The sequence below is a fragment of the Apis florea genome, unplaced genomic scaffold (genome assembly GCF_048593485.1).
Source record: "Apis florea isolate Af1SG1 unplaced genomic scaffold, ASM4859348v1 contig_3158_pilon, whole genome shotgun sequence".
Classification (NCBI taxonomy): domain Eukaryota; kingdom Metazoa; phylum Arthropoda; class Insecta; order Hymenoptera; family Apidae; genus Apis; species Apis florea.
The window spans coordinates 6,399,715-6,410,747 of record NW_028256713.1 but is presented as its reverse complement, the minus strand read 5'-3'; the positions used below and the strand labels follow the sequence as shown (position 1 = coordinate 6,410,747).

The 11,033-nt window shown below is 25.4% G+C and overlaps 1 protein-coding gene across 1 annotated transcript; it reads right to left on the bottom strand.

The window, feature by feature from the left end:
- Nucleotides 1-3,180: 3,180 nt before the first annotated feature.
- Lmx1a (LIM homeobox transcription factor 1 alpha) lies at nucleotides 3,181-10,195 on the bottom strand. Its single transcript, XM_003698699.4, has 5 exons — nucleotides 10,071-10,195; nucleotides 7,769-8,188; nucleotides 4,761-5,066; nucleotides 3,923-4,021; nucleotides 3,181-3,658 (listed from the first exon to the last, which is right to left on the bottom strand). Exons 1-5 carry the CDS (start codon nucleotides 10,192-10,194, stop codon nucleotides 3,399-3,401), a joined length of 1,209 nt encoding a protein of 402 aa, XP_003698747.2. The 5' UTR covers nucleotide 10,195; the 3' UTR covers nucleotides 3,181-3,398.
- Between the last annotated feature and the right edge of the window lie 838 nt (nucleotides 10,196-11,033).

Below are 11,033 nucleotides of genomic sequence, written 5' to 3'. Positions count from 1 at the left end.
GCGAGACCGAACGAAAAATCCCGACGCGATACGAATTTACCCGAATTCCTTCGTATTTATTCGCATTTTAACGGGGCTACGACGATCGCACAATCATTTTTTAATTAATTCAAATTTCGATATTTTCATTGATTTTTATTTGATTTGTTTCCAGTTACCGAAATTTAAAACTTCGCTTAGTGCTTTTTTTCTATTTTTTTTTTTTTTTGATTTTTCGTTAATTGGTGAAATTAGAGGTTATAATTAAAAATTTTATTGCTATAATTTGAAGTTTTTATAAACTACATCCAATAAGAATTATAATTTTGTTAACATTATAACTTTTTAAAAAATTGTATAATAAAAATAAATTCTTCATATGATAAAAATATAAGAGGTTATATCTTATGAAATTTATATTGTTTCAATAATAATTTTTTAATTTGTCAATTGTCTTAGAATAAAAAAAGTAAAAAAAAAAGAAATTAATTATAATATTTTTGAATATATTAATAATGTAATATGAATATATTAATGTATTGGATATCATTTATATTAGAAATTTCAAATTATGTCAATAATAATAATCATAAACCATAAAAGTTTAAAATTTTTGTAACAGAAATTAATGATTAAAATTGTTTTTTTAATTTTGCGGTTAAAGATCATATGCATATATTACGTAAAAAATTTTACTATTAAAAAATATTTAAAAAATATTACCATTAAAAAATTTCATTTCTTTTTTGATTTAATGATATTTTAACCTTCATTGCTTTGTAAAATATTTTACGGATAAATATTGTAATATTATTGTTAAAAAAATATCAGTTGAATATTAAAAAATATAGTGATATAATAATTGTATGTTGAAATGAGAATTATACATATGCTCGTTAGACATTAGACATGATGTTACTAATTTGAAGTCTTATTGGAAATTTTCAGATAAAAAATAAATCAAGAATTGTACTTATGGATTTCACAATTAATGGAAATATTGGTGCAATTAGATTCGCGATTACGGAGAGTGTATTTTTATTTGTTGACTGTGTCAATTTTTAAACCGGAAGCAATTGTCAAGTTTTGTATGTTTCTACAGATTTTTTTTAAAAGATCTGTATTTTGCTTATATGTTTTAAATCTGAATTTTTTATTTTATTTTTGGTCATATTTCTAATATAATAAACTCTCTATTCTTACCCGGCTTGTCCGATTTATTTCGAACCTTTCTCCTGTAATTGTTTAGTTATACAAGTAAGTATTCTTTTAAATGTATAATCTGAAAAATTGTTATATGCAATAAAATATTTTTTGCTTTGATTAAAAAATATATCTTTTGTATAGAATAAACTATAAATTACAAAAATAAATAATATTTTCTCATAAAAATGAAAAATTCTACATAACCTAAAATTTTCAAAAAAAATATTTAAACAAGAAAGAAAAAAAATTGTTGCTTTTAGATTTGTTTGTTAATAAATATATGAAATAAAATCTTAAGAAATTGAATAGCCCGGCCTGTATAAAGGTTAATTAAACATTTATTATTCAAACAGCGATTCGATTCGATATTCATTTCTCTCAAACATATTTATATATGACTAATAATTGTCATATTTCTTTAAACAATTTTTTTTAAATTCGATCGAGAGAATTATTAATATTATCGACATCGGTGTTTAGCGACACAACTCGTTATATAAAATATTGTAAAATGCTACATTTATACTTTTCTTCATTTTTTTTCTTCTTTTTATCGCTTTAATTATATCTAACGGTTATAATTAACGATTCTATCAATTTATTCATTAACGAACGAATAAACTTATAATCTAATATTTAATCGAGAAAAATTGATTTTTTAAATATCTCCTTATGGTATGTTTAAAAATAAAATAAAAAATGATAATAGGGTATAAAGTAATGATTGTTAAGATGTTTCTTTTTTATACAATGTATTGTAATTTTCACTAACTCGTATGGTTCTTAATAAATGCTTCTTGTCAAACCTAATAGCTCGGCTATTATTTTTTTCTTTTTAGATTGCAATGCTATGATTTAAAAATCCTTTCTGAATCGATTTTCACATAAATGTTTTTTCTCTTTTTTTCTTAAAGAATTAAGAAAATATAATAGTACTTTTATGATACTTTAAAAAAATTAAAGACAATAGCTAGATCTTTCATTCTAATAGTATAAAATTTTTTAAAAAAATTTTTAAAAATGAAAACTTATGAAAACTTTATTCCATAAATTGGTCAATTTATATATTGAAATTTTTCTTAATAGTCATTGATTTCTATTGAATTTCTATTTTTATTTTATTTTTTTTATTGAAAATTTGCACATTGCAAAATATGCCAACACAGAAGAATCTCGATTCAGAATCATGTTTGTTAACAATAATCTGGCAGAAATAAAATCGACGTTTAAATAGATGCATTTTATATGTAGAAACCGAGTACATCATCATCGTTTAATATTAAATCTAAACAATGATACATCTTAGGCTTGCATGTTTTTGCCTCTCGTTTTAATATCACGAGAATCATTTTAATTAAATGACATAGCATTGAAAATGATAATCGTGTAGCAATACTGATGAAAATCTATTGTACAACATTTTTTTCTTATCGATAAATAAATTACGTATGGTAAAATAAAATTGATATGATAATAAAATAAGTTAATGATACAAATTTAAGAATACTATCTCAAAATAAATGGAAATTTTTTAAATTCGATTTTAAAAAGGACAAAATTCTGGATCTTAAAAATTCAAAAAGTTTTTCAGAAATTTATGGAGTCATAAAATTAGAATCCAACAAAAATTAAGAAATAAAAATTAAAAATTTGATAATATATCAAAATAACAAATCAAGCAAATAAATACATATCACAGAATCAAGAAAAAATAAGAATTAAAATGTCTTGATAAATCAAAATTTATCTGACTAGATAAATAGAAATAAATTAAACAGAAAATAAAAAGAAAAAAAAATTTAAGCAATAAAATATTCTAATAACTAAACTTTTTTTTAAACTAAACTAAACTAATACTTGACTAGATAAAAAAAATAAATATTAGTTCATTATAAATTATATTTGTATTGATTTAATTTTTCTTTAAAAACTTATAATAAATAACTAAATATATCTATCTATTTTAAAATCTAAGAAAAATAAATCAAAAAAGAATGTTGTACAGTCTTTTTCATGCATTTTGAATTACAAACCAAAAGACAGGAAGTGTTGCAATTAATGACACATCGATTATGCGCAGGGACCAGCTACGCCGATGGGGTTAGGGTGAACCAGTCACAAGAAAAAGAGGAGAACATTATTTTCTTTTTTTCTTTCCCTTTTTTTTTCTCTTATTTCGCATTTTCTTGTGTTTCCCTCTTTTCTCTCAAAGATTACGCATGGTCACCACTAAAATAACTACTCTGCATCATAAACAGTTTGTCGATTGGATTATGAATCGCAGCGTGCAAACTCTGAGACAAGGAGGGTGCCTCGTGAGACGTCGGTCCATGGTGGGAGTGGCTGCTACTTTGATGACCACCCTCTTGGCCACCACCACTTTCGTTCTCACCTATGTCGAAGCCAGCTTCCGTGCCGTCTAACGACAAATCACTGCTGCAAAAACTCTCACCTGAATGGCCTGGATACGCGTCTGAAATTAAGAGTTGAGATTAGATGAAAAATAAAGAAAGTAATATAGATTTTTGAACTATTTGAACTATTTGGTTCTTTGAAAATTTTTGAAGAATTCTTTATATATTTTAATTAAATCTGAAAATGTATGCATATAATTTTAAAAAATTTAAAAGAATTTTGAATAGATAGAAATTAATGAAATAGACAAACATTAGAATTTGGAGAATTATCCCTGCAACATTAATGATTTAATGATTTTCTACAAGAAGAAGAGACTTACCGTCGGGCGAGTACGGGTTATTGGGGTTGAGCGGTTGAGTGGCTGAGGGGAAGCTAGAAGATTCCCCATCACGCATGTTCATGGCGTTCAAGTAATGACCTGCGAACGAGATCAAACGATTGGCATTGTACCAATAAACATTTATCGGGGCCCCATTAACCAGTCTTCGCAAAACGAAATTCGTCTAATTAAATATTTAAATCTAAAAGAATTTAAAAACGAAAGATCGTATTAGAAATTTGGAATATTCAAATAACAAAAAGGACAAAGTAAAAATTGGAAAAGAAAATTTAGTGAGCAATATAAATAATAATGTACAAAATGAATTGATAATTTTATTTAAAAAATTTATTTTTATATTTATAAATTTATACTTATAATTGAAACTGTTTGAAAATCTTCTTTATTAATGAAATATGAATAAAAATAGAGTAAAAGATATAAATAAAATAAAACAAAATAAATTAAATTATAAAAAAAATAGTGTTATTTAAAAAGATAAAGATATCTTGATACACAAAAAATATTTCATTTTTTTGTAATTAATTAAATTTTTAGAATTAAAATTTTTTTATATTCTTAAAATAATGATGATTAAGATGAAAATAAAATTATTAATCCATCTTACATTTTAAACATTCAATCTTTCACTAATAAATCTAATTTTATTATCAATTATTCATCAATATATTGTTCATAATATTCTTCCAAAATTTCAATTGATTTGCCTTTCTCATTCAAATCACTGCAAACAAATTTCCATCTAATTTCACAACAATGTTTACATGCAACAATGCTTCTAATAATAATAAATAATAATTAATATGAAAATTCTTACTGTGATCACTATGAGGACTTTCCGTCCGACGTTCCTCCTTTGGTTCTTTATCCGATCCAGGCTCAGTCTTCGCTTTCCTTTGTAACTTTTTCATTTTTGCCCGTTGGTTTTGAAACCATACTTGCACCACACGTACACTGAGACCTGTATCTTTCGCTAAAGCTTCGCGAACTTTTCGACAAGGTTTCGGCGATACTTCAAACGACGCTTTAAACTGACGTCTCTGCGCTGATGTGAGAATCGTCCGTGGTCGTTTGGGCCCCCGACGACCATCACGGGGTCTATTATCGTCCAATAAGTCATCGTCTGCAAATAATTTAATGTTAATTTTATTTTCTTGAATTTTAGTCAAATTTTATACTAATGTAATTTATTATTTTTATACTAATATAACTTTTTTTAATTTTATATTAATGTAAAAAAATATATAAATAATATAAATATAATTTAATTAATAAATTAAATAAATATAATTTAAAATGAATAAAGGAATTGTGAAAAAAGAAATGTTATTTACTAATGTTTTTGTAACATAAATAAGGTATAGAACAGAGTATATAGAAAATGAAAGAAGAATATTTATTGTTAAAATAAATAATTGTTAAAATAAATAAATAATTTAAAACGGAAAATAAAATTTGTAAAAAAAAAAACCTAAGAAAATTCAAATTAAAATATTTGAAATAATATTTGAATAAATGTAAATACAAAGAAAGCAAAGGAATCAATAATTAGAACATAATTTGAATTATAAATAAAAGCTGTAAAAAAGAATTTAAAAGTAATATTAATAAGAATAGACAAAAGATGATTCAAAAAAATTCAATAATTTCAAAAAATCGTGACTAACAAACTGCTCTTCCATCGATTTCACCATAAGTTTCCTTTAAACAATTAAATGCAATATTTAAGAAGAAATCAAGTTTCATTTACTTACGAAAAAATTATAAAAAATATTCAATCAGAGAAAACGCGAATGCTAATATTTTCATCTCATATATTTAGATTGGCGTTCTTTTTTTTCATCAATTATTTTTCCGTCCAATTTATGGAAGAATCGTTTCTAATTATTGCTTGGTTTAAGTAGTATTTACCTTGAAAAGAGACACAGCCTTGATTCGAAATTCCTGCAGGTTTTTACTTTGGATGTCTTTAGATTGTAGTAGTACAACCTGCGAACAATGCAACAAGGTATGTACAATACGTCTCGCACGTCGTTTCGTCGATTATTTCATCATTATCAATGTTTTTTTATTTCCAATTTTTCGTCTGTTTCAATTTTCCTTTAATTTTTCATTTTTATTTAAATATTTATTTCTAGAAAATAATTCTATCGATCGAATGTAAATACGCGCTTGGTCACGAAAAATTTTACGAACGAAACTTTGTAAAACCATCATTTTCGATCATAGGTTTGACAATTTTTCGTTTGATTGAAACAATGTCAATCTATATATTTTTTTCCTACAGAGAACCGCCAATCTCGATTTTATCGAAATCGATAATAAACAGAAATCGTGATAGTTGAGCAGTTTGCTATCGAATATTTCGATTTTACGAGAATACTGTATCGCATTACACCTATATAAATTCACGTACTATGTGTAATATCAAAACAGTTTAAAAGTTTATTTTATTTTGTAATATTTTAATAAAATAATAAACAGGAATATCTTTTATTAACTGAAGAAAATGAGAAAATAAGAGAATATATAGAAAATAACATGCAGGACTTAGAATAAAATAATCTTTAGCAAATTAAAAAATTCAATTTGATGTATTAATTCATTTTTTATAATCAATTATTAGAAAATTATTAATGTAATTATAATATAAATTAAAAATTGTATAATTTTATTAAAGTTAGATAATAAAAGATTTAAATGTACAGAAATAAGAAAAAGCAAGGAAACTAACCTTTTTTGAACAATCATGCTATATTTTTATCTTACGTCTTATTATGATTCTGTTATACTAAAAGATAATAACTAATATGTCTTTGTGCGAAATAGATTTTATATTATATTATTAATTTAATGAATACTTAATTTTGATCTAAACATAAAACAACAACAAAAAAAAAATAAAACGAATATTGATGAAATGAAAAATATTTTTACTAATTTCAATCAAAGGAGCAAAAGCGCCATCTATGTGAATTTCAATCCATTAAAATTAAAGAAAACTAAAAATATTAAAGAAATAAAAAATGATATTTATTATAATTTACAAAAATTAAAAAAAAACAGCTAGCTAAAATAACAAGAAATAGAAAATATCACGTATATTAATCTTAATTTAGTACAATATATTACAAAAATTATATTAAAGAAATAAAAGATTTCTAATACTTGTACCAACCTCGATCCAACAAATGTCAGTTATACCAATCTTAATTCTTAATAACATCACAAAAATCATACTGAATATAAAATTAAAATTGATTCTAGTTATAACTAAAAAGTAAAAAAAATAAAAATTATAAAAACACAAGACATCATGTATACCGATTATGACTAACTACAAAATGACTATAAAATACAGACATTATTAAATAAAAAAGTTAAATAAAAATATCATAATACACAGAAAGAAAATTCAACAAATATTGAAGATAGGAGACATAATAATATATATAAGTAAAGAATTTATTGGCTGTATAAATAAAGATCTATACAGTAAATAATAAGATTTTATTTCTGAACAGAAAAATTAATGCTAACATTGAAATTCTATTTGATTCGAATATTATAAAAAACTATAGGAAACGCAGAAGAAAGAACAAAAGACAATTAAATTATTATTTTTGCTTCCGATAGACGTCGCCTAATGACATCTCCTCAATAGTTTCTAATAGATGTCGCCATTGTTATATGTTACAACTACAAAATAAAATACAAACATTATTAAATAAAAAGGCTAGAAAATAAAAGCATCACAATAAAAAGAAAAGAAATTCAACAAAACATCATAAAATAGTAGACATAGAAGACATAATATCCACCAACCTTGAGGACTGTTCAGGTACAACTCATGCTCATAGTCCCTTCGGCAGATCGGTTGTCCCTGACGTAGGAAATAATGTGCGCCAGGGGGCAATGGCTGGCCGCACATGCAACACGCAAAACACTCCACGTGAAATACCGAACCCGGTGTCCTTAACACGAAATCCGAGCAGCTGATCTTCTCCATGCATCGTGCACACTTGACTCCAAAGATCCGCTCGTAGTCGGTCCGACAATAGAGTTTTAATTCGCGGATGAAACAAGAATGAATTAAAGGTGTTGCACACGCGGCGCATGACAGACATTCTTCGTGATAGTTTCTTCCAGCTACTTGCATCACATACTTGTCGACTATGGTGCGACCGCAACCAGCACAAATCGTCTCCAAGAGGCCTGATTCCGTCTTCACTGATACCGACGGCTCTGAAATCAGCAATTGAACTTTTTTTTATAATATTTTGGATAACATGTATTGAGGTTTGTCTTTTTTGTTTTTTAGACTTTTATCTATATTTTATTTTCTTTTTTTATTTAATTTAATTTGTTTTTATTTAGCTTTTTCTCTTTGATTTGATTTCACTTGATATGTTTATTTCTTTTTCTTTTTGGTTTATTTTTTGATCTTTATTTGATTTGAATTTATATAGGTTAGTTTAATTTGTTTTTATTTAACTTGAATTCGTATTATTTTGAATTATTATTATTTTTTTTTTTATCTAGGAAACGAAAACTTGTAATAGAAATAAACTAAAAATTTGAACTAATGACAGATTCGAAATTTTTGCTAAAAATTTATGAACTACTAACAATCTAAAATTAGATAAATTCGATATCCACAAAGTACTTATATTTATTTATTAACCTTCTGTAACATCATGTAAGTTGGACATTATTCATATGTCCATATGTTACAAGTTTACTTTATTTATAATACTTATCAATATGTTATCGCTTATTTTATTACTATACGATTACTAGCGGTAAATGTTTACATAAATTATTAGCATCTCGATTAGAAGCATAAAAATATTACTTATCTTAGATAACTAAATAAAATTTAAAAAAAAAAAAAAAAAGAAAAATTATGAACTTGCAAAAAGAACAAAAATTTAATTCTTACGTGTAAGTTTATAAATTAACTTTTTATTATTTCTATAATATGTGATTCAGAAAATATAAATAATAAATTTGAAATATGACAATATTTAATTAACGATTGATAGATCAATTATTTTGAAACTTTCTAAAAAACTCCAATATAAAAATTATTCCAATATCTCTCTTAAGTTAAGTAAATTTAATATGATATTTGTTTATTGAAAATATCAATATTTATCATGATATTTATTTATTAGAGATATCGATATTTATTATGATATTTATTTATTGCAGATATTGGTTGAAAATCACTTCATCTCTTTTTATATAAGTTTAATTAAATTAATCCTCAAAAGAATTTCTATTCCTTAATTTAATATTATATATAATCAATTCTACAAGAAATTGAACATGAATTTTTTTTCTGGGAATGTTTCATCGCAAAAGAAATAAATACGCATGAAGTTATGCCGAATGATATGGCTGTCAGACTGAGAAATGTGATAGCATTCTAGAGCAGAGTAATATTGCGAGTCTCATGAAATTTGTTCCGTCGCTTATCGATTGTCGATAGCGATAAAGCTGCACTGGAGGATAAAACACATAATAATTTTCTATTTACGTGGTTATTTTAATTTATACAAAGAGTTGTTTTAATTATAATATATTTCAATTATAAATAAGATATTAAAATAAACAAAATACTATATTCTCGGTAAGTAAGAAATAATTATACTATTATTATTATATATATTATTACATAATTATTAATTTATTAATGATTTTATTAGACAAAAATTGTTTATAGATAAATTTATGATATTTGTTATTTCGATATAATATAATATAACATGTTGACATAATTTTTATATCGAAATTTTTCACGAAAGATCAAACTTGATTTATTAATAATCCACTAGAGATTGTAATATATTTATCGTTATTGTATTTTCTGAATAATTATATTACAGTGATAGAAAAAATATTAGCAAATTAAAATATTCTAATAAACCATTTAAACATGGAAGATAGAAAAACAGCTAAAAAATAATCTATAATAAAATAATTATTAAAAATAATTATATTATTGCCATTTTGAATCGAAAAAATATGATTTTTCAGTGTGCCATAAAATTTTACTAATATATTTTTGCAAAAACGGTGAAAATATTAAAATCACTAATTTAAAAAAAATTATTGACTTTACCTGCATTGTTATTGTCATTTGCAGGACGAAATGGAATCGGGGGTGCAGCAGATCCCATAGTCGGTGGACCCGACTCACCCTGCCGGTTCAAGCTACCTGGTAGCGGAGGGTAGAATTCCAACATGGTTCCTTGTGCCCTCGAGCTTTCAATTTCTCAGTCTCCTCACCACTTTTTCACTACTTGCACTTCTCAACAATTTTTTCCTTTAATTCTCTCCTTTTCTTTTTCAATAATCTTTAAAGAATCAATCTCTGCGATTCCTCTCAGACCATCAAAAAGTTTCAAGTCATCAGAATTCACAAATATCAATGAAATAACAATCTATCCAAACCTTTATATCAACTTCCACGTCTAAACTTCCAAGTTTAAGCGTCTTTTTGGTTATCAAGATCCAAGTTCACAATTTCAATAATATAATAAGTATAACTTGTTTCATATATCTATATTCCACGTCTGTCCAAGTCTAAAAGTCTTTTTAGTCACCAAGATTTAAATTCACAATTTCAATAATACAAATGTAATTTATTTTGTAGATCTATACTTCGACTTCACGTCTGTCCAAGTGAATAAGCTTCTCTTCGGTCACCAAGATCCAAGTTAATAATTTCGAGGAAACAACAAGTATAATCTGTCTATAGATCTTCAATTTCACTGTTTGTCAAAAACGAAGCTCAAGACACAAATAGAAATCCGAGTTCACAAAATCGAGCGTCCTCGAGATCGAGTCATTCCTGATCGTTCAACCCTCTCCCGTCCTTCGACGCGGTGACAGGTCTCAAGAAAGGATCCCATGGTCAACTCGAGCCATCCTGACGGACTTCCAACCCCAGTGAAATTTCGATCCTCCGTTTGATACCATTCTGACGCGAACTTTGTCTCTTTTTGATTATTCTGTACCGCGAAGGGTTTTCGTTCTTGAGGTACTGGTACAGTTCTGGACGATACTGTGTCTAACCGTGACA

Excerpts from the sequence above, each read along its gene's own strand:
- Lmx1a (XM_003698699.4), bottom strand. The coding sequence starts at position 10,194 with ATGTTGGAATTCTACCCTCCGCTACCAGGTAGCTTGAACCGGCAGGGT. Across the intron at positions 5,067-7,768 it reads GTACCTGAACAGTCCTCAAG|ACGATGACTTATTGGACGAT; the intron begins GTTGGTGGATAT and ends AATTATTTGCAG. Across the intron at positions 4,022-4,760 it reads AAGTCCTCATAGTGATCACA|GTCATTACTTGAACGCCATG; the intron begins GTAAGAATTTTC and ends TCTCGTTCGCAG.